Consider the following 25,369-nt stretch of genomic DNA (forward strand, 5'->3'; position numbering starts at 1 on the left):
TTCAGTTTTCATAGAGATTAAGCAAACATAACCTGTTAGTGAGCTTTAGAGGTGCTGGTAGGCAGATTTTGTTACCTTTGGACAGACCTAGGCTAGCTGTTTGCCCTTGTTTCTAGTCTTTATGCTAAGCTAAGCTAACCAGCTACTGGCTGTAGCTTCATATTTGCTTTACAAACATGATCAGTCTTCTCATCTAAGATAACTCTTGGTAAAACAACAAATAAATGTATTTCCCAAAATGTCAAAATTCATGTAATACTTCTTAAAAACACAAAAAAGAAACAGATTTCTGAAACATTTAATCCCAAATCCAAAATATTTTTGTGTTTCCTACATTTGTCCATCCTGTCTCACAGTTTCAGGGTTTCACTTTCAGAATTTCTTACATTTTAATGTGTTGTAGAACGACTTCTACAATATTAGCAGCAGTACATTATGTGTTGTGTTACTAGGGACAGCTGGAAATATTTCCTTGTGTTTAATTTGACGTGAACTGTGCTGTGAATAGTCCTCCATTAGTTTTCCATATGATTTATAAGATATAACCAAGTGTTACATTGTTAAAGGACAGTTTGACATTCTGGTAAATACACTGATTTGCTTCTTTGCAGAGAGTAAGACAACAATACCACTTTCACATCTGTACAGTAAAGCTAGCCAGTTAGCTTAGCATAAAGACTGGAAAAAGCGGAAGCCTAGCCTACAACAGTGACAAAATCCACCTACCAGCACCTCTAAAGCTCACTAACAGGATATATATTATTGAGTTTTAGAGGTGCTGGTAGGCAGATCTTCTTACACTGGACAGAGCTAAGCTAGCTGCAGTCTTTATGCTAAGCTAAGTTAACCGGCTAGCTTTACTTTATAGACGTTAAAGTGGTATCAATCTTCTCATCTAACTCGGAGAAATGTCAAACTATTCGTTTGATTAAAAAAAACAAGAGACACTTTTTCACTCTTAGAGAGTTTATTTCAACAAATTTTTACCACAGTAATATCACTTCATGCAATACTTCTTAAAAACACAAAAGAGAGACAGATTTCTGAAACATTTAAATCCCCAAATCCAAAATATTTGTGTTTTCTATGTTTGTCCTTCCCGACTCACACTTTCAGGGTTTTTACTTTGTGAATTATACAGCAAAAAACTAGAAAAGGTAGCATCCTCAATTATGATACTGTATTTTTATCCTTTTCATGTTGAAAGACAATTCAACTGGATAAAATCCAAATATGCCACTTGTTAAATAATTATGTTTATTGCCAGGTGAAATGTACAATTTAAATTTTCTTTGTAAATCATGCAAGTAGAAATTATTGGATTATTCATGATATTTTGTACGCTTTTGTCTTATTTGTCAGATTATAAATAGTAGATTATTTTATGTGATCATGTTGGTGAGTTTTACCGTAAAGGAAATACATATAGGCCACCTTACAAATGGTTATAAAAGTGGTAAATTGTCCCTTTTTGGGGCTGAACTGGGCCAGCAGCTATCACAGTATTCAGTCCCAGTGTACTGCATTTAAATGGGAGGACTTGCTAGATAGATAAACCCAATAAACACTTACTGCTGACCATGAGGTGAGTTTTCAGCCACTCATATTGTTGATTGCTACTGTACAGTGGGTTTAGGCATCACAGGCAAACATGAAAAGGACATTTTGGGTGAGAAAAAAAAAAACAGTCTTTGTACATCTACTTTTATGAGACATCACAACAACAACATGATGACGAATATTAAAAGAAAAAAAACTAGCTCTGTGAGGGCCAAAATCTAAGCAATCTGCTAAGCAATTCAAATTTTCAGTAATTTGAAAAAATTAATCTTTAGTAGAGAAATAAAAAAACAGACTTCAGATCTCCACTCGAGGAAACAAATCATAAATATAGGCATCTGACATAAATAAATAATTTAACTTCAAGTAAAAAAAACTAAGAAAAAACACACGCACTTTACAGAAACATATCTACCAAACATGAAAATGGTACACTACAATAAACACATAATAGTACAGTACCATCAGTCACAGCTGATCACACTGATGATCATCTTACTGAAGCAGTGAAATCACTTCTTTCTCTTTTTCTTTCTCAGATCATTTTTGCAATGACTGGATTGTTCCAAACATTTTTATATATTGCTTGTAGATTATGAGTGTTGTTTTTGTTTTTTTTTCTCCCCTCTTCAGCTTTTTTCCAGGTTGTCAAGTGAGTTCATGAACTGTTTCAGGAACTGAAATATAAACCACATACAGCAGACTACAGCTTGTGATTGTCTCTCGTGTCATTTCCTCAGAGTTCGTCTTCATCGGAAATGAGAAAATCCGCAGTGAAGCTACGACGTATGTCAGACTGTTGACCAGTCGTCACACTTCCCTCCTGTCCTCCTCACTTTTCTCCTCTTCTTCATACTCGGAGAAAGCTTCCTCTTCAGCACACACTAACCTTACATGTGTGAGCATGTAGCCTGTAACGCAGCATCGGACGCCTCTACACGCAGATCTCGATGGGTGTGGCCACAAGGATGCGTCCTCTCTCGTTGTTTTCTCTGTTGACCCGATCGTAGCTGCCGGTGGAGGACGGCGAGCTGTTGGCGGACATGGAGGAGTAGTGAGTGTCCATCATGATGCTGCCCTTTGCCACCACACAAGCAGGCGACAGGGTCTGCTGCTTCAGTCTGTCCACTAGCACGTCCTCTTCAGACGAAGACGAGCTGATTTCCAGAGGAGGCGCGCTGCTCGCCAAGCCCCCGCTGCTTCTGCTACTGTTCCCGTTCTCCGTGTCTAGCATCCAGCACTGGTTGAAGTAGCTGAAGACCTCTTTGACGGAGCAGCGGCGCCCCTGCTCTATGGAGAGAAGCCTACGAAACATTCGTAGAGCTTCATCTGTAAAGCGGCGCCACTGTGATGGCACCGTGCCCGTCCGGCGACGCTGCCAGCGGACAAACTCCTCATAGAACGCATCGTTAGGCATGGCCTTCTCCCAGGGGAAGTTGCCTGTCAGCATGCAGAAGAGCAGCACGCCGAACGCCCACACGTCCGTGCTGTAGTCCACGCAGAAGCCTTCGTGCCGCGAGGTGTCGCACAGCTCTGGCGCCGTGTACGGGATGGTGCCACTCACGCGTTTCACCGGGGAGCCGGCACGCCGCGTCATGCCAAAGTCTGACAGTTTGACCTTACGGCACTCTTTGTCAAAGATGAGGATGTTCTCAGGCTTGATGTCCCTGTGGACCAGTTTTTTGCAGTGCAGGTAGTCCAGAGCAATGGCCACCTGGTGGACACAACGCTTAGCCACCGACTCAGGGAGTCCCACCTGGACAGAGAGAGCAGAGCAGTGAGGTCACAACAGGAAGTGGCAGAGTGACAATTCTTTGCAGTTTGATTATAGTACTGTTGGTGATAGGCGAGTTGTAGAAGATAAATTTGCTATGTTATCAAATTTGGGGGCTTTTCCTTGGTTTTTTGGGAGGTAGTTAATTTTTCTGAATAGATCGCTTTAATCTTGTATTTATTTATTTATTTATTGTGTGTGTGTTTATGTACAGTGTTTGTTGTTTGGGTGTGTGTATGTATATCTGCACTACTTTACTCTATTGTCTGTAACTGCAATTTAATTATGTAAAGGTTGTTTTTTTTACAAAGATTTTCGCTAACGGCTACCCATCATCCCTAATGGACTTTAATCATAACCTATAAACTGTGTAATTTCAAGAGCTGGATCTCCTGTTTTTGTGGTTTGTTTTGGGAAGGGGGCTCAGAGGTGTGTGGGTAATTTTATTTACCTTATTGGTAATTTTGTGTTGGTCGATTATTGTATAAAAATGATCATCATAAAACATATTTGAAAGCTAACGTTATGGCAAGATTGCTACAGGAACTCATGTTAGTATCTACTATTTTGACAGTAGCTAACCACACTGCAGAGATTTTGCATTGCAATTTGCATTTTAGAGAAGTAGTGTATGATGAGTAACATTAGTTAAAATGATAAACTCTGTTTTGGACTCACTGTGGACACTGTTAAGACAATCTGACTTGCAAATTTGTGTCACTGACCAATAACAAAGTTTGCCAAAGTTGAACTCAATACAAAACCCTCATGCAGATTTACTTTGAAAAGCAAATCCTCTGATCGCAAAAATTATATTTAAATATTTAAAAGATTTCAAGAGAAATTTTGCTGGTGTGACCAGAGCTTTAGGAGTTCTGATTCCAAAAACACCTGAACAGTCATGCAGTATGTTGCCAGGTCAGATCCAGTGGAACGATAACTAAATGTCATGTACAAAATAACACAGAGGTAAACAGTACCGGATGCCAATGTGTAACCCACCGGAACCAGTGGTGGAAAATAACTAAGTATATTTACTCAAGTACTGTACTTAAGTTCAATTTTGAGGTACTTGTATTTTACTTGAGTATTTCCATCTGATGCTACTTTATACTTCCACTCCACTACATCTCAGAAGGAAATATTGTACTTTCTACTCCACTACATTTATTTGACAGCTTTAGTTACTTTTCAGATGAAGATTTGACACAATGGATAATATAACAAGCTTTTAAAATACAACACATTGTTAAAGATGAAACCAGTGGTTTCCAACCTTTTTGGCTTTTGACGTCTTACAAAAAGCAGTGTGTAGTCGGGGTCACATTTCACATGTCTATGAGTTGTTAACAGCTCCACCAAATAGTGATTTTCCCTCTAAACTTCTCACATGCTTTCATTTCAATAAATGTTCAAATGATCCAATATTTCAGCAAAAATCACAGTGTCACGGCTCTTGTCAATCAGATGTATTTGTCTTTTTAATGTTTTTTCTTCTTTCCTCTCCCATTAATCATCTCACGACCCCTCAGATTTATCTGCTGACCCTTTGGAGGGGCCCGACCCCTAGGTTGGGAACCACTGGACTAAACTAGCTAACTGTATATAAAGTAGTGTAAACTAGCTCCACCTCCAGCAGCTACAACAGTAACATGCTGCTCTAACACTGATGCTTCACTATTAATAATCTAATGATGTCATATATAATAATATATCAGTCAGAGGGACCAAACCACTACTTTTACTGCAATACTTTAACTACATCAAGCTCATAATACTTATGTACTTTTACTGCAATACTTTAACTACATCAAGCTCATAATACTTATGTACTTTTACTGCAATACTTTAACTACATCAAGCTCATAATACTTATGTACTTTTACTGCAATACTTTAACTACATCAAGCTCATAATACTTATGTACTTTTACTGCAATACTTTAACTACATCAAGCTGATAATACTTATGTAATTTCACTTATGTAGGGTTTTTCATGCAGGACTTTTACTTGTAATGGAGTATTTTTACATTGCTATATTGATACTTTTACTAAAGTAAAGGATCTGAATACTTCTTCCACCAGTGACAGGAACACAACATGTATGCTTGTGTGGAAATTAATGAATATAAAAATATTTTCCAATATTCGGAGGATTAAGAAATAATCATTTGGATTTTGTTACAATGAACGCTCCCATTTCTTACGTGAAATTGAAAGGAAAGAGAATTTCATACTTTTGAAAATATGGATGATTGAATGATGATGACTAAATTTCATGATGTGTATAGATCTGAGTCTCAGCCAGTCTTCACCTGTGGAGGGATGATGTCAAACAGGTCTCCTGCCAGCGCGTACTCCTGAGCGAAGATGTAGTACTCGTCCGTTTCGAAGGCGATGCCGTACATGTTGATGATGAACGGGCAGGGCGACAGGTAGAGGGAGATGCTGTACTCTCTCAGGAAACTCTTCAGCTTGGTGGTCTTCTTCCTCAGAAACTTTAAGGCCATTTTTGTGCCTGAAGAGGAGGACAGGAAGCGTTACATAAGTCCAATCTCATTCCTCGCTTCTTCGCTCTTTTCCACCCGATTAAATGTTTGGGGATTTATTTCACAGCTGCCTAATTGCATGTTATGAAACTTAATTAAAATCATTTCAAATTTGATGAATAATTAAAGTGTCCAATATCACTGAATTAAATCCTGCAGTTTTGTTTTTTTTCTCCAGGAGATTTATACTGTAAGTATTTCAAATCCTCTGCCAGACTAGTTATGCTCCCACAGAATGACCAGAATGTCGCTTCGATCTGCTTTCATGTCGGGGATTTTGCAGTAAAGTGATGTTTACAGCTGCTTAGAGCTTGTAATAAGATTAGGAGGCCGACGACAAGGCGAGGAGTCTCATTCTGTCTTGACTTAAATAATTTCACCTGATATAATAACGTAAAAAAAGATGCACAAAAACACATTCAGTCGTCTAGAGGGAACACAAGAAGGCAATTTGCGGGGACACGGTTCAGAGGGTTGACTCACCTCGTCTCCCCTCGGCAGCCACTTACTGCTCAGGAACAAGAGGAGCAGCGAGGGGAGACAAATTACCAAGACTAATCTGAACGCCGGGGAGAATAAGACAATAACCTGGAGGGCTGCCAGGTTCAAGAGGTTGCCACGTCTGCCTCTCCCTGCACCAACAGTCAGTGTGTCAGCCAAGATGAGAGGGGACACTTCTCCAATAGCACCGGCTCAGCTCTGCAGAAGTGCTCTGTGCATTTTAGAGTGTGCAGACACTTTAGGGAAGGTCAACAAGGGGGGGGGGTTCTGTTTGTTCGTAAGTCTGAGATTTATGAGATTTCATGAGAAAAGAAGGAAGATCAGTTGAAGATGTATTGACGGCCTACAGTCACAGTGTTAATGTAAACACCAAACCAAACTGCTACCAGTAATTATCTGCTTTGGCTTCTATGTTTATGATCAAACTGGCCCCCTAGTATCTAGAACTATAACTGAATGACACTATATCACATTTAACTCCTTAACATCCACCCTTTTTATAGAATTTTCACCTATTTGGCACACCCAAATGGAAAAGCTTATAACAGATGAACTGTAAGGCCATGATGCATGTATCAGGCTTCATTTGATAAGTGACATCTTCTAGTTTCTGGAAATGTGCTTGTTTAGCATGTGGCTAAAACACAAACAAAACTACATCAGTTCAAATAAGGTTCAAAAAAGTGTTTTTGGTCCTCGTCTATCATGAGTCATATTTGAATAACAATAATTAGGACATGCTTTATGCCAGAACTATGAGAACACCATAAACGTTCTACATCTTGTCAACCTGTGTAAAACTCCAGAACTCTAGGCCTAATCTTATGGGAGTTTATAGTTTGTGGTGTCACTGGTGTCCCTGAACCTCTCCAATCATCTCCAATTGGCCAAATTGTGCCAATTGCTTTGACTCATTACTGCGTGATGCTGCCGCTTACAACTGACTGGCGACCCGGTGGATTTTAAAGGGTTAATAGTAATATTGAAGAAGAAAATGTGAGCAAATAAGCTTTAAACTCAGGGGCAACCTACTAAATCATTATAAGATCATTTCCTTCCTGCTCCAGTTTAGTTTTCTTATGTTTCCATTATTGCCAGTTTCTTATCGTTTAATTCCTATTTTATATTCATATATTATAAATATACTAAATAATTGCTAAACAATTAACAATTTCATGTTAATAGAATGAACTTTCCTAACTAAAATTTTAAGGATTTTTAAAAGATAGTTGACAACATGGCAGATTTGGGTTAAATCCTTGTCTCTGATTGGCTATTCCTGCTCTGATCATGTGATACAGTATTTGATCAACTGAGAACTGCTCTTAACACATCTGTTAAAGGCAGCAGATTCTGTCGCTACAAAAGTCGGTTCTTAGTGCTTTGATTCAAATTGTTTTAATCACTGTCTCGGGTTTATGGCTGACGAAAACTTTCATTATCGATTAATCTGCCAATTATTTTCCTCGATTAGTTGATTAATCATTCAGACTATGAAATTCAAAATTGTGAAAAAAATGGCATTCATAATTTCTCAGAGGCCACGGTGATGTCTTCAAATTGGTTGTTTTGTCTGACTTAAGTCTAAATTGTTAAGATATTAAATTAACTGTCATATATTAAAAGGAAAAACAGCAAATCTTCACACCTGAGAAGCTGCAACCATCAAATATTTGGCATTTTTGCTTGAAAAATGACTCAAAATATAAATAGTTGCCAGCTAATTTGATTAATTGTCTAATTGTTGCAGCTCTACTCTGGTTTAAGCTTTAATTAGACGAGACATCGGATTGATGTAGAAATACCAAACTCAATTTAACCCTCCTGTTGTCTTCCCATCGACCATGCAACTTTTGTCCTCCCGGGTCAATTTTGACTCCAGAGGACAAAAGTCCACAGATGCTATAAATTTTAATAAAACACCTAATGAAAGTAGTGATTACTTTTACTTGCAAAGTGTGTGGTATGGAATCATCCATGTGATTTTCAGGCAATTAGATGAAAGAAATCCATATTTGTGAACATTTGAAAATGGGTCAAATTTGACCCGAGGACAACAGGAGGGTCAACATTTCATTATTGTTTGTGTTTGATTCAAAACTTATCACAGTTTTAATATAGAGCTGGCTCTGTGAGACCAACCTGTTAACTAGACGTCACTTATATTATGTTTTTAAGCAGGTTTTTCTTCTTTTTAAAATTTTTTTTAATGCATTATGTAAAGCTCTTTTGTGTGAATTGCCCTTGTGTGCGCTACACAAAATAAACTCACCTCGAGTTACTTTCTAGGCCTCTTGACAACTTAATTTCTCAAAAGTGACTAATAAGAGAGCTGGTGACTATTTATATTAAACTCCCAAAGCACGTGCAAAGAAGCCTGATGATCAAAGCGTAGCTCCCTTCTGCCAAGAGCTTAACTGTAGCATGAAGATTAGCATATCATTTGGAAATGGAGTAAATAGCTGCTTTTCCTGGCTATGCAGCGTGCTGGAAAAACGTCTGATTTGCACAGCAGCCAACGAGTGGCAGCTTGTGTTACTTGTGCTACAGCAGTTGCGTGTTTACAAGGAAAAAAAAAATGAGTTGCCTTGTTAAATCAGCCTGCTGGCTAATACACAGAGACACCATCTGGTCCAGAGAACTCAGCTGACTCTTGTAAAATCTACAACTCTGGGTGTTCTGGGGCAGAAACTAAAGCTAAGATAACCTACATTTGGCAAAAAAACTACCCTACTGACCCATAATGGGTCAGTAGGGTAGTTAAAACCCCGTTTACATAATGTGGGGTTTTAACTCTTTCTTTTAACCAGATGTCACATATTTAACGGTATTTTACTGATTTACTGTGAAATCATGTCTCGTTCACAGTGTATTTACATGAAAAAATACCATCTTTTATTCAGTTTTGGCACAATAAATAAGCAGGATGGCGGTTTATACAACAGTGAATATGACGCCAAAAGATTTCAAGATTCAAGCCGCTAGCTGTGAGCAAAACTCCAACTGCCGAAGTGCTTTTGAGCATGAAAACGAACCTCTACAATCTCCACGCTGACCTCTGACCTCTCATGTTAAAATTCATCTAACAGAATTTCACTCAATAATTACTTCAAAATTATAATAATGTAAACTGAACAACCCTTTTTTTTCTTCCCCATAACAGTTATAATTAGTTTTCCTTCTTTACTTAAATACATTTGCACACGATTATGATTCAAAACGTCATTTATTTCCATAGATTATTAAAGCCAGACTAAAAATATCTGTGATACAGTAGCAGGTCACGACACCGTGGTTTCTTTATCATCTTTCAAGCACCAAGGATGTACTGTACATTCTTCAGCTGCGCATTTTAGAGGCTCGAAAAGGTCAGGATTCATCTCTGTGACAGACTGCAGCCACTCTAGACGGGCAGAGTAACTCTGGCTCTGTGCTCCATAAAAGAGACTATTAAGAGGCTCGGAGCAGATGGTCAACACTTTAGTTTTTAATGTGAGGAGGTTGAACAGATTTCCTATTAGTTAAGCAGTGAGTGTAGGCAGCCTGGATCCTGATCTGTGCTAAATCGCTGCATAAAGGTGTCCTACATTACCTCAAATTTATTTTCACAGGTCACAAATGAATAGGAGCGCTTCACCTGCGCTCCAATTACATGTTGGAGCATTCTGTTGATCTTCAGAGAAAGCAGAATTATTTTTGATTCCCTCAGTGGATGCTGCTACTGCCGCTGCTGTGATACCAAACTGAAACGGAGGCATTTCAGAGCTGCACTCTGCGTGATTGTTATGTAAAATGACCCCGTCTTATCACTCTGAATCACAGAGTAAGGCCACAAAAGAGAACAACATCCCATTTCCTTTAACTGAAACCCTGAGGATTTGCTCACTCTGGCCGAATGAATTCCTGGTGGCGAGTCTGGGGAGTCTACTCCTCCCGCAAGACGTGATGGATTGAAACTTGAAATGCAAACTGTCTCCTGCTCGGTCCAAAGAAATACGGACTCATCAGTGTTGGATCATTTGGTTTACTTTCACTTTTAGTGCCTTTTGGTGAACATGAGCTTGCTGTGTGCAGTTTTACATCCATCATTTCAAATCGTTTTGGGGGCATATAATTCCTCACCTACATGTGAACCCTCTAACGCTTCAGCTAATTCATTACCTCTGATTTTGTGGATGACCAGGTCCACTTTCCCGTAGGTGCCTTTCCCCAGTTCACGGACGACCTCATAGTATTTGTTGATGTCCAGTTTCTCCAGGTTCTGTGCAGCAATCAGCTGGAGTTCCTCCAGGATGTCGATGGAGGCGCGGGAGCTATGGGGTGAGGAGTTCATTCTGGTGGAGGGGCGGGCCGGGGCCGAGGGCAGGTCTGGAGACAAATGTTCCTGTGGAAGAGGAGGAGCAGGAAGGAAAGCGAGGTTCACTATGTGGAACAGCATGTCTCCATTCCCACACGACCCCCCTTGTACTGTATACAGAGCACACCTACTGTACTGTATTGTATATGTACACATGTAGGAGCGGTTATCACCAGGATGCTCTGTGTCCGGGCCAAATGAACTCTTTGTGTTGTCACTTTGTGTTTCTGAGAAAATACTTTTTTCCAAGATCCCAGGGCTTCGTTACCAAGAGAGAGAGAGAGCTAGCAGAGACTCAGAGGACAGGGAGAGGGTGAGGGAAGTGTTGTTTCTACATTATTTTTGAAGATTTTAACATTATGTGAATATCAAAAGTAAAAAGAAAACAGTAGAGCTGCAATGATTAGTCATTTAGTTAATTGACAGAAAATTAAGCTGCAGCTATTTTGATAAAGAAAATAATCATTTTTAAAGAAAAAAAATGATTGCAGCTTCTGAAATGTGAAGATTTGAAACTTGTTTGTATCGTACATGATTGTAAACTGAGTATCTTTGGATTTTGGACTATTAATCAGACAAAACAAGACATTTGAAAACATTAACTTGGGCTTTCAGAAATTAAAACGGACATTTTTCACTGTTTTCTTACATTTTATGGACAAAACGATTCATTCAGGAAATAAATCTTTAGCTGCAGCTCCGAGCAATCAATACATAACAGGAGGCCACAATGCATTATATTCTCAAAGAGTAAAATGGGGGAAAATATAAATGAACTCAATAAAAATAAAAAAAATCAGAAAAAAATGTACACACACACACACACACTAGAGTGGAAGTAATGTCGGGTCTGATGTAGAATAAAAAGGGATTTTAAAGTAAACATCATCCTTTGAAGTGTGTAAGATAGTCAAGACATATGTGATCAAGTATAACTCTGTAAAATAGGTTGAAAGAGTTTTCTGTGTTTGTCACATTTAAAACCTGCATGTGACACACTGAGCAGTAAGCAGTGAGGATACGGGACTCAAGGATTCTTTAAATCTTGTGACACGTTTCCACATTTTGCATTTAGGACATAATGCCTTGAACTTGCTGCATTGATTCAGAGATATATGAGCCATGCAAAGTATCTTATCTACTCTGATTTTTGCAGCTTTTTCAGCAAAACATCTTCCCTAAAAGGTTTTGTGAGAAGTCGTTGTTTTGACCATGAATATTACAGTAAGTACGCTGAAGTGACTTTTTGCACAAGTGGCTTGTAACTTGCTCAATTTGCATTTAGTCGCCTCAACGCAACAACATGGACTCTTTCTGTGTGGAGTGTGCATGTTCCCCTACATCCATAAATATGCACGTCAAATGTAACGAAGACTCTAAAGTGCGTTGTGTGAAGTGAGTAGGGCGGTGATGTAACCCCTATCCACAGTGTTTCCTTGCCTTCCAGCCAATACTTTCATGCATGCACTGAACTCTGAAAAGGATAAAAGCATGTAAAGAAAATGAAAGTGCGAATGAGTCAAACTGGATTTGCAAGGACTAAAGTATTGCTAGTTGTGGAGCTGATCCTCTGCGCACCGATTAATGATCTTCCTGCATTAATGAAGGTCTAATTCTGATCCGATGTGTTTCCACTCCGTCACGCCTGCTGGGTTCCATTCTCAGCAGATCTGTCTCACCTTCCTCCTTCTGCTACCGAGAGAAGCCAAGCAACACTCGTCTGCTGTATCCTCCATCGCTCATCACTCCCGACGGCCAAGATCTCTGAATGACTGGAGAGACTTCGCAGCCCTGATGGCGCAGCAGAATTGTACCATCTCTCATTAACGGCGATGAGAAAGTGTTGAATGAGACAGGATGCTAGCACATCCTGTGCATCTGTGTCTGCCTTGGAGACAGCTCCTGTCTACACTGTGTGTGTGTGTGTGTGTGTGTGTGTGTGTGTGTGTGTGTGCGCCTGTGTACACATAACTCATGTAAAGCGTGTCAAAACAATGAAACCAAACAAAAATATACAGTATGTTCTACTAGAATTGCAGTGACAGTAAAACTGTGTGTTTGTTGTTTTATTCATTCATTCTAGCAAACACAAATTAGAAAAAATGATGTTTTAATCTTTAAAGGGGACATATGATACACATCTCTAGGTCTGTATTTATATTCTGGGGTTCTATTGGAATATCTTTACATGATTTACAATTTTTAAAACTCCTTATTTATCTTTTTCTAACCCTTTATGCAGCCCCTCAGTTCAGTGTCTGTCTGAAACAGGCTGTTTTAGCTCCTGTCTCTTTAAGGCCCGCCTCCCGTTGAGCCCACTCTGCTCTGATTGGCTGGCTCTCGGAAGCTTCCCTTGGCTCTGGAGACTACATAAATAAGCAACAGTAGTAGGATTTTGCTTCCTTTTTCTTGTTCTTTACTCAAAAATGTCAATTTCTCAAATACATCTGTACAGTTTGAGCCTGAATCCGATCTGAAATACGCGAGTGGACAACGCAAACAACCCGAGGAACAACCTTAGCAACAAACGCTACGTAACAGACAGCTGTTTATGGATATGTGCAAACAATCTGACACAGTTCGATGGGAAAGTAGAGGTAACTTTTCAAACGAAGTGTTCAGAGCAGACTGAAGCCCTGGCTTTTGACTTGCAGGTAGCATTTTTACATACGTTCACCTCAAGTTTGGGAACTTTGACCACGTTTAACATCCGACATCATAACAGGACATAAATGACAGAAATTCACAAAAAGTATAAGATTTTCTTGAAATCAAACCCTGTGTCTGATACCACTTTTGGTAAGCATTATCTGCTATAATCATTCACTGTGTTTACATTCTCTATTATTTATATATTAGCTTTCATTGTTAGCGGCTGAGTTCGTCATTCTCGTACTAGATTCAAACTACACTTCACACACACAAGGGATTCACAGGAAATGATGCAGCATGCAATCTAGTGCAGTTCATCACTCACCGTTTACTGTTCACTCTCTTTAGAGCTGTGAGCAGCCAGCAACTAACGACTATTTTCATTATCGATTAATCGTTTTGTCTACAAAATGTCAGAAAACAGTGAAAAATGTCTGTCCCGAGGTGACATCTTCAAATGTCTTGTTTCCACTGATCAAAGTTCAAAATTCTTTTCAGTCTACTGTCATGTGACACATTAAAGCTTAAAATTCACACATTTGAGAATCTGTATTTGTATTTGTTGTTGTCAAATCATCATCATTTATCAAAAACATGTCTACAAGACAACAGCCAATTTTAGCTTGTTTTTAAAAAAACAGATCAGTTTGAATTTTTTCAAGACAGTAATGGAACAAGAAGGAGCAGCCACAGTGAGCTGATGGAAAAAGACCGATTATTGACCGACTTCTTTATAAAAACAATGTGGGTTTGTTTGGCTGCACTGTAAACAGAAATACACTAGTTGTTTCTCTGTTGCATTCTGACAAAGTAGTGGCCCAAGAAGCGTCTGACGGATAGGATTCAAACAAAAATGTAATGAAATCCAATGTTAAGATCAATATATTGCTTTACGCTCCCCTGAGGTATTTGAGCCAATACATTGAAATTGAAAACAAAACATTTACAGAAGCCCCCCCCAAAAAAGAGAATTGGATTGTTTTGCAGTGACAGAGGTGGATGAAAATGTCTCTTGACACAAACAGTATGTGCTGAGCATAAAAGTAGGACAAGCAAATAAAAATGAGGAGTCAGCCGAACCCGAAGGAGCCAAATGGCTGTCTATCACCGGTCCACTCAGCATCCCCCTGACAAGGTCAATAAAACACACAGCGGATGAGACAGCTGGATTGTGTCTGGAGCTGCAAACATGGAGAAAAACCACCAGTTCACAGATGAACACACAGTCTTTTCACTTTAGATTCTGGTTTTGTGATTAGATTTCATTTAAAATTCAACCTCTTTTTCTAAATAATGACTGTTTTGTCCAGTTTATCTGCACATCTTCGCATCACAGTTACAATTTCATAGTGCTGGTTATCAATAAATGAAATGGGTTTTGTGTGCACATGTATAACGAGTCCCTTTGGATGAGCAGCGCAGACACCTCTGCATTCAGCATTTTCAAATAACACTGACACGTCCGAGAGGGGGCTCTTTGTTTGTTCCTTTGTTCATGTGTCTTGCACAAGGCTAGTTATTTTGCAGATTTTCAAAGAGAAATATCCAGATTTCTAAAAAGGAGCAGATAAGTTTAAATATGATTTTCAAACAGACTTTATGTCCCCACGCATCTAAACTTTGGTTTTCACAGAACAAACAAAAACACAAGGCTCTCTTGCTACAAACACAGCTTAGAAAATCTTCTGATAATAGACAGTGAAAAGAGAAATAGGGAGGAGATGCAAGTAAGTTGCTGACTGTACACCAGAGTCTCTCTGAATATGTGAAAGAATATACATTTTTTTAATGAACATGTATTGATTTTTGGGACATTCTTGGAATATATATTGTTATTTGTGTGTTTTTTGTGACTTTCTTCAGGAATTGATAATGAGCTAATCGTGATCAGGCTTCGACTGTTGCCAGAAAATGTGTCTGTGATGACGTCTGTCATATTGACCCGGTGACGTCTTTTTCAGTGACTAATAAAAGGCTCTGGGAGCTACAATCTAGTGTGCAGATACCCTGATTTTTTCCTACGCAAAAAAATTGGTCATAATAAAAATAAGGGTTACACTACAGCTGTTGCAATAATAATAATAATAAATTATCTTTCAGGACTTGTGCTGTACATTGCAAATGTCAAATTTTTACTTAAAATGTTCATACATTTTTATCTTTCTTTTCTTTTTTGTTTGTTTTGAAAAATAAAAACTAAAAAAAATGAGCTCTTGTCCCATAAAATATATCAGATGATGCTAAAACTTCCACCACGTTATTCTAGATATTCTCAGAATTACACTGACTGCCACAGAAAAGACTGTTAACTGTCCTTGAAGAGGCTGCATCATTTAAGTGGGACAACATGTTTACTACTGCCTTTTTTATTATCTTAGCTTCACTTAACCATAACAACCTTGACACGTACGCATGCAAAATGTACAGTTTCACACTCGATTTCTTTCTCTCAACCATATAACCTCCTGAGCATAAGCACACACATGTATGCTCTCACGCTGCTGTCATATCAAAGAGCCTGGAGATGAAAGAAGTCACAACTAGCACTAATTAGCAGCATCTTCTGTTCGCTGCAGCTCTGATGCAGCTCCCAGCGCTCCTTCTCAGGGCAACGGTGCCACGGCTGCTCCCGAGAGGGCCTCAAGGAGCGCTGAGCCCCGTTTGCCTCTCAGACAAGGGGGATGAGACCTCCTACCTGTCTTTCTTTCTAGTCAAATGCTCGTCTGTAATCAAAGCCAGCTGGAACTCAGACAATCTATCTTGCGTCATTGCTGCTTTTCTCCACGTCTGTACCTCCATGATAATATTACCTGCCTATTGCACCACACAGGAAGGTGAATGGAGTGATCTAAGTGTGGGAACACCTGAACACACTCAGAGTTTTACGGACCTTTCATTCATGACTAAAATGAATACTCTGTGTTTCCAACTGTTCCTTTAAGACTAAATGCTTTAAATGGATTGTCAAAACACTTATAGCACTGTATGTATTGAAAATATGAATCTGGTCTTGCTTAAGCAACTATTAAACCATTTGGTTTATAAGTGATGCAACAGCTTTGATTAAAGTTGTAGCTGAGAAGCTTTAACAAAAAATGTCTGTAGACCAAATTGCAGCTTCCAATACTATTGATCACAAAATTTTTACAGACAGGTTGGACAAATGAGCAGGACTCTTGGTTGCAGCTCTTTTATCAGGTCGCAACTTCTTGTCTCCATGCAAAACTTTCCATGTGGAGTTCCACAAGGCTCAATTCTAGTTCCACTACTTTTCAGTCTTTATGTTGCTGCTGGTAGTCGTCATACGAAAACAAAGTATTGATATGCAGAGCAATGCTGATGACTCCCAACTCTATGTAGCTCTTGATCCTTTTAGATCTGAACCCCCTTTACCTCCCTTCTAAATGTATCTCCTTCCTCTGAATGAGGTTCAAGTTATCGGTCCAAAAGAATAGAAGCTTTTCATAATCAACCACAAAATCTAACATTGATGAACAGTTTTTTTTTGAAAGAAGGATCAAAATTGACACAGCAGAACCAGAGATAGTCTTTTTTTATTCTATCCAGTCTTCCTTCTTTATAAAAGAAGAACCTACATTACCCACAATACAACTCAACCACCAACAGTTCAGTTTGAAGATTCAGGTGTGTTATTCTAGTAGCACCTAATGTAGCCTGGAGCTGCTAGCCTCAAGCAGAGATGAAAAGTGGGCTACAGAGATCTGATAACCTCACTTTTTTCTTTCAGCCCCAGATGATGATTTCACACAGCTCCCTCTGGAGACACAAAAGGCTTTACGAATACAGTAACACTCACCAACACCTGTAAACAGACGCTGATGTTTAAAATCTACGTTCCCCTTAAATACATTTCACTACAGGCAAGAAATTCATGGTCTACTAACTAAATGTCAGTACTATTTCCCAAGACACATAGAGGCTTGCGCATGTTTTTAGTTAAAAGTAGCCTCAACTACTGCAATGCATTACTCTCAGTTCTCCCCAAAAAGTCTGTAAATCAATTACAGCTCGAACAGAATACTGCTGCCAGAGTTTTAACTGGAACAAAGAAACAAGATCACATCGCTGCTGTTCTACAGTCCCCGCACTGGCTTCCAGTTCAGGATAGATTTTAAGATCATAGTACTTGTTTATAAATCTATTCATGGCCTCCAACTATCACTGGTACGCTGCCAAGATATGTTCCTGCTCACTGTACCAAACACTCACTGTGCCAAAGACCCAAAGGCTCCCTGAAAATCTCTCTCTGTATCTCAGGAGATCAAGGGAGCTCTGATAATTTACTTTTACTTCTTATTACTACGTATGACTGTATGTAAATGTGACATCTGCCAAAATTGCTGAGTAATGGTCTCCCTGGGGTGTGCCAAACATGAACGCACACACACATTGAGCACTGCAGGAAAACTGCCTCTGCCACCTCGACTTGTAGAACATCGGCACCTAATTAATCATTTGTAATGCTAAATCAATGTGTCACCCAACTGAAAATACTTAATGAACAATGCTGCCATCTCAAGCCATATTTTTCTCCTTACAAAAATCCTTTATACCTCAAAATGGTTCCAGAAAGAGAAATAAACGACACGTTTACCCAGTTAACTTATACTGAGTAATTTCTACATTAGAACATAAAAAACAGGCAAGAGCTAATCCTACTTCATGAATCTTTTAGTTGTTGTAATATTTGGAATGTTGGATTATTTTAACTGCATTTGGATCAAAGTCATCTAAATACAGCACAATTAGTGATAGACAATCATGGGATACATGTGGCATATTTTAAGAAAGTGCAGCAGAAAGTGGAACAGAAACAGAAACCCCAAAATATTCAATTTACTATCATGTATGATCAAAAAAAAGTTATAAATTATTTAATTATCAAAATAGCCGCTTAATATTTTGTTGATTGATTAACCCTTTCATGCATGAATTATTAAATCACAGAGTAAAACATTTTTTTATTGTTTATTTTTACTCTTAAACAAGTGAAAAACCATGTCAGTAACTTTTTTTTTTAATATATTGAATTTTGAAATGTGTCCACTGTAGTGTACATTAACAGAGTAAAAAGTGATTTATGGAAATCAATATAGGCAATATATATATATATATATAATTTTATTACTAAGAGCAAATGGTATGAAAACACATAGGAACTTTAGATAACAACAACAATAGAGAGGATATTTGAAAAACAGGACCTAGACCCAATAGACAGAATGTACCCTTTGTTGCATAACGTCCACTGGAGACGGACAGATGTATTTTCAGTCACAAAAAATAATGTACAAGAAAAATATTATTAAAAACTTGATAAAAGTATTTCAAACATCTTTACAACTTACAACTTTTTTTTTTTTACCTGTTTTTTATCTCTGAGAATAAAAGTATTTAACAGATATTCCTGAGCTACTTGGTGCATTTCCTCCATCCTCCACCATTTTGAATTTATGATTCAATATCACAAACTCACAGAGAGAGTCAAAAATGATATTCAGATGGAATTGTAGACAACACTTTGGGGGTTCACCACCTGATAGTTGGGACATGGTAATACAACTTAAATGGTTCAAGATGGCTTCCAAATATCTGTCCACTGTAGTGGACACCATGCATGAAAGGGTTAATCAATACAATGACTGAGGCTGCATTCAGACCAAAAACATTTGAGTTGGAGCAACAAATTCATGCATTTAAAGGCTTATCAGATGCCAAAACATCGCACAGCAGTTTGTAATACTCATAGACAGGATTTTACAATTCTGGAAAATTATCATGGCAGCAACTATTTTATCTTTCATCACTTGTCTTACCTCCTAGCCTTAATATCTGCCAAGTATGGAACATGTTTTTGAGATATCGTGCAAACAAACAAACCAACAGGACTGAAAACATAACCTCCTTAGACAACTTAATAATCATGTCCAACATCAGCATCCATTTTTTTAGCCATCACCACTCTTCTCTTCCAATACAATGTGCTGGTTCTTGGCCCTGTGTCGACCCATGCCTGAACTCATTTATGACCTTGACTTACAAATTTGTTCAACAAATGTTTCTCTGTTAACAGAGATATAAAATGTCCAAAGCCAGAAACACTGGTGCACACTTTTGCATTTGCCTATGAAACCATTCATGCATCTGTGAATCCAGCTCATGCTATGCTGCAACATCCGCATCCTCTCCTCAGTGTACCATCTGAAAACACCAAAGTAGGATGCACTGCATTTGTTTCAAATGAGTACACAACATGACGACAGGATGAGGGAAACGGAATCAGTGCTGCCTGATTTATGAGCTCTGACTGTGCACGTCTCACTCGGTTATAAAGTGGCGGATATGAAGCTCACTCAGTATTAAATAAAGACAGTGGGACGTGTCATCGTCTTCACTGCTCACACGCAAAAAAGAATCTGATTTACAGAGAAATCCTGATGTTATAATGCAGGTTTTGCAACAGAAAAGCAACATTCTGTAGTATTCCCTTTAAAATAAACTGAAAATAAGTTACTAGTTAGTTAATGTTGCTCCAGTTAAATAATAGAGGACAATAAGGGTCACTGCTTCGACAGAATTGGAATTTAAGTTGTGCCAGTCTGGCAGGTTGTTCAATTACCTGGGCTGTTGACTTGCTGGGCCAGTGGAGCTTGTACTATGCTTAAATAGAAAGAACAGCTTTATAACACAGTGAGGTTTTTCCGCTTAACTGGTGAAGGCTTCACCTCTATTTACTGTACATTTTCAATCAGCACAGACAAAATACAGTTTAATGTCACAGTGGCGTGAGCACCTTTCATGCTGCTGCAGAATGGTTTGTGGATTAAAAATGAACCTTCCAGCAAAATCTCCAAATCTCTGATTCCAGCTTCTCGATTATGAATGTTTTCTGGTTTCTTTAGTCTTCCATAGTAGTAAACTGAATATCTTTGGGTTGTGGACTGTTGGTCGGGACAAAACAAGACATTTGAGGGTGTCATCTTGGGCTTTGGGAATATGTGATCGACATTTTTCACCATTTTCTGACATTTTATAGACCAAACAGCTAATTGATATGACGAATCAAAATGTTTTTTCTTGTTTGTTTAATCTGTAGGCAGATTTTGTCATGTACAGTACATACAAAGCCAGGCTAGCAGTTTCTCCCTATTTTCTGTTTCTTGTGCTAAGCTAAGCTAACTGGCTGTAGTCTTATAATCAATCTTCTCATTTCTCAGTAAGAAAGCAAATAATGTATTTCTCAAAATGTCAGACTATTAATAAATAATAAATAAACAATGCATTTCAGTGTTTCCGCTGGGTTGACTGCTTTGGGGTGGCAGGAACCCAATTAATTACAATATTACAGAACATTTGGTCCTAATCAAACAGTCACCAGATTCGGGTTGGGTATGTTTAAAAAAGGTGCCAATAAAGAGAGCTTCAGTTTTGCTGCTGTTTAACTGGAGGACATTTGTGCTCATCCAGGCCTTTATCTCCTTAAGACAGGTGCTGAGGTGTAACATGGCTGCAGAAGGGCTTGGGGCAGTTTTGATGGACAGCTGAGTATCATCAGCATAGTGACGTAAAGACATCCTATGTCTACTGATGACACGTCCAAGGGGGAGCATGTGGAGGGTAAACAGGACGGGGCCGAGAATCGATCCTTGCGGAACACTACAGGTGACAGGGAGCGATCTAGACCTGCATCCTCCCAGTGAGGCATACTCAATTCTACCGGAAAGGGAGGTCTGAGACCAGAAATAGTTGAATGGTGGTATGGAGATGATCTAATAGGATAGTGTGATTCACAGTGTCAAATGCTGTGCTCAGGAGAATCAGAAAAGGAGAATCAGGAGAGAAGGGGACCCTGCATCAGCTGCCATCAGCAGGTCATTCACAACCCTGAGCAGAGCTGTTCCAGTGCTGTGGTTGTTGTGTTTAAGGTGGTCCAGAAGCTCTGAAACAACAACCTTCTCCAACACCTTGTACAGGAAAGGGAGGTTGTAGATAGGTCTGTAGCTGGCAAGAACTTCTGGGTCCAGGGTGGGCTTCTTGAGGAGGGGGCGGATGACTGTGACCTTGAGGGAAGATGGAACACTAGTAGTTTGTAGGAAGAGGTTGACATTTTGGGTGATCAAGGGGCTGAGAGTGGGGATATATGATTTGAGCAGAGTGGTGGAAATGGGGTCCAGAGCACAAGTACAGGGTTTCATCTTCCAAAGGATTTCCTCAATGTGGCTCTGCTTGACGCAAGTAAAATGGCACCAATGTTTTGACACATTGTCGAAACGTTAGTCTGTTTGCAATTAAAGGATGCAAATTAATCAGTGTGCTCCAGTCCCTTCTGTTTTATGAAGTCTGCTGTCTGCAAACTGAAAAGCACCTGATTCAGCAGGTTTTTTTGGAAGATTCGTGAAGATCCCTGTTTCTGCCAGTAAAATGGCAGTAGGGACGGCGAGTTCCCAGAGGGTCGATAACAGGAGGAGGCAGAGAGGAAGAGTTTGACATCAGTGAGCGGATATTGTTGACTTTGTCTCTGAAAAAGTAATAATAATCAAAGTGGGCCGACGACGCATCTCTCTCACTCTCGTTTTTGTATAATGGGCTGCTCAAGTGGCCCACAGAGTGACTGGCCCACTGGGATTCCTCCCGGTGCTCCCGATCAGGCCAGTCAGACTATGAATGTCTGTGAGTGACTATGAATGAGGCAGAGCAACTGTGGAGGCTGAAATTATCTCAGTGTTTGACTGAGACCTATGTGGGCGAAACAAAGAATAAAAAATATTTTCTGCCTAAGTGATGAAACACAGTGAAAGACAAAAGATGTGAGACAGAAAAAAGCTTTGTTGATGTAGAAAAATGTAGAAAGATAACACATAAAGCCACTCTTGTAAAGGAAAGTACAGTTAGCATGTACTAGATGGTAAAATGTCTATTTAACAAAACAATATTTTCTTAAAATGAAAGGTACAGTTTGATACTTTAGGAAATGTGTTTATATACTTTCTTGTCAAGAGTTAGCTGAGAGGATTAATTCACCTCTTGTGTCTGTACAGTAAATATGAAGCTATCGCTAGCAGCCGGTTAGCTTAGACAAACAACATATAACATGTTAATCTGTGAGCTTTAATGGGGCTGGTAGGCATATTCTGCTCCAGTTGATAACATAAATAGCCACTCTTAAACTGAGATTAAGTCAAAATAGGACAAACAGATGCATCAATAATCTCCTAAAGTATAACTACAGTTAGCATGGCTCAGTTAAAAGGCTACAAAATTCACCTACTAGCTAATTAACACATTTTATTGTGTTTGTTTGATCTGTACAAAAAGTGAATTGTAAAAAAGACAAGTTAGCTTACAAGTTTAAGCTCCTGGGGGCTACATTGTTGAATGCTAATAAATAAAACCCTTATTTTACCTTTGTTATAATGATAAAATGTCACATTTAACTAGCAGAGGATGCTAGTAAAACATTTAGCTCTTAACTTCCAGTTTTCACTGTGTCAGTATAGTAGCTTATATATTCTGTATCATCTTGTTCCAGCTCTTTATTGAAGCTACATAATGTTGGCACCATATTAAATGTTCAGAAAGAAGACGTGCATTCTTCCATCAAATGGAAATTTTCACGATGTTTTGCGCATCATTTTATATTAATTTTTCCAACTTTCAGCCCAACATATTTGGTATCTTTGGAAACTTTGCTCTCAACCTCCATTAGATTTTAAAATACGGTTCAGTGTGTTTGAACGATGTTTAACTGCACAGCAGGAGTTTATAATGACAGACCTTCCAGCAGGTCAATAGAGTTTACGAGCAGTTTTATAAAGCGTTTTGTATTTAAAGCAACAATAGAAAATGTTGATTTTTAAAATGTATTTTGCTGACAGAAAGTGAACAGACTCCCACTCCTGTACCAGTCTTTCTAGGCCTTTTGTCATTCTTACCTATTCAAGTCATCGCCAGTGAACTAACATGAGTGCGAAATGTTATTCTCTGACTTACTCTCTGACTGCCCACCGAGATACAACAAAACCAGGGAGATTATTTCTGCCCCGTGAGCAGCTCTTTCCTCTGGAAATGTTTGTAGAGCTAAAACTCCATCCTGCCAACTGTCACAGCGCTGCCACAGCTTTGGCCTTCACACTCCCACTGTGTGTGTGTGCATGTCTCTCCCTGTGTGGCGGCCCGCGGGCGGCTCCGTCCTCCGGGGTTGGGGGGTGGGGGGGTGGTGGGGCTTGGCAGTCGGCTCCCACAGCGCTCATGGAGCTGTGGAGCACATCAAAGCAGCGAGGCTTTAACTGGCTCGGCCTACAGCATCTGCGAACACTGGGGCTTTGTGCCTGCACGCTCGGTGGCACATCACTGGGCGCTCCTTTAATGCCAACCCATTTCTACTGTGAACCCCACGCTACAGTAGGTAATGTTGCATCCTTTGTCTGCTTTAATCTGTCTCTCTTTCTTTCTTCTTCTGACTTTCTTTCATTCTCTGCGCTGTCGGTGTGTGTGTCTGTGTGTGTGTGTGTGTGTGTGATCCCCTGTCTCCTGGGCGGCTGTGTGTACATATGCATCAATGTATAAAGAAAACCACCAGCCAGACAGACATCTCAGTGTCTCACAACAAACAGCTGAGAGCCCTGACAGCATAATCTCTGCAGCCCAAATGCTTTTGTGATGCCGCTTAGGTTCCCTTTAATACCAAAAATCAAGGCTGGTGTATCAGCATATCACTCCAAGACTCAAGTGTCAGTAAGATTGTTTACAGTCTGGCAGTCATATAAAACCTGCCACAAACTGCAGCACAAAGACACGAACTGTGAATCAGCTCTGCAGACACAAAGCATGCATTATCTCCATCACACTGTGTAGTACATGTGAAGTTGAGCAGGTGCACGTGAGCATGTTTGTAGGATGGAGGGAGGGTACAGAAAGAGAGAGAGAGCACGAATGCATAATCAATGAGTTAGGTTTTGCAAAATGCCAATAAAAAAATGAAGAAGTCCAATGATTGCAGATGTGTAGCTGGAACATAATCGCCTGACAGCAGCTCTCCATTGTTCTGCACAGTCAGTGTTTTGTCACATGGTTCAGGTGTAACTTTTTTTAAATTGTATGTCTGAATTTATAATATAAATTGTATAAATATAGTTCTGAAAATATTAAATGAAGATACGTAACAATGCAAAGCCCCGGTGAGCCAAACAATGCTGGCTTGTAAACACAACAGTAGTGTAATGCGTTGTAATGAGCCACAGTGGCAGCACAAACACATGCAATAAGACGCCACTTTGCTGAATCTGAGCTGTATTTGTACGGAAAAAAAAACATATTTCGTGACACAAACAAGCATTTAATTAGCAGTTAATTGGTCTGGTTGGGTCGCGAAATGGTCTGATCTTACCTTTCAGGATGTGATGCATGCAAAATCTGCGGCTGTCAATCCATTCAGGCAACACTTGACTCTTTCACACGGAGGAGGAAATACTGCAGATCCTTCAATTGTGTTTTTTTTTTCCTTCTTCTTCACAGTGCAGAGAGAAGCCGAGCCGCAGAGGAGCCTGTAACCTCAGCAAAGACTGCCGATGCCTGTCACTTGTCTCTCCGCTGCTGATTGTCCCTGGAGCCGCTCTCTCTCTCTCTCTATTGTCTCCGCACTCACCGGCGGACCCGCCCACCGCCGCCGCAGACCAATCAGAGCGCAGAGCGGCGGTGCGCTCCTCTGCGACGGTGCTGCCTTCCAGCGCTGTAGGAATTTATCATTTCTCATCATCAAATAAACCGCTGACTTCTGTGGCTCGTGCAAAAATATTGAGCATAATTATGAGCAGAAGCGTTGTGTTTAGCAGGAGTGGTGTTATGTTTAGGTGTTCAGATTATACTTAATAGAAACACTTTGAATTCCCCTATTTGTCATTTATAAGCACCATGCAAGCTTTTAATTTAAGTGTTTATTAATATATTTTATTATT

General features: G+C 39.4%; 1 protein-coding gene across 2 annotated transcripts; it reads right to left on the reverse strand.

Annotated features, from left to right (window-relative positions):
* Window positions 1-948: 948 nt before the first annotated feature.
* On the reverse strand, window positions 949-25,147 carry unm_sa1261 (un-named sa1261). Of its 2 annotated transcripts, none has more exons than XM_067570140.1 (4): window positions 24,802-25,147; window positions 10,547-10,769; window positions 5,651-5,853; window positions 949-3,316 (listed from the first exon to the last, which is right to left on the reverse strand). In XM_067570140.1, the coding sequence occupies exons 2-4, from the start codon at window positions 10,716-10,718 to the stop codon at window positions 2,495-2,497; spliced, it is 1,197 nt and encodes a 398-aa protein (XP_067426241.1). In that variant the 5' UTR covers window positions 10,719-10,769; window positions 24,802-25,147; the 3' UTR covers window positions 949-2,494. The 2 variants fall into 2 exon arrangements, with proteins under 2 accessions (XP_067426241.1, XP_067426240.1); XM_067570139.1 differs by lacking the exon at window positions 24,802-25,147 and adding an exon at window positions 12,422-12,653.
* Window positions 25,148-25,369: the final 222 nt, after the last annotated feature.

This window comes from Thunnus thynnus, chromosome 17 (genome assembly GCF_963924715.1).
Source record: "Thunnus thynnus chromosome 17, fThuThy2.1, whole genome shotgun sequence".
NCBI lineage: Eukaryota > Metazoa > Chordata > Actinopteri > Scombriformes > Scombridae > Thunnus > Thunnus thynnus.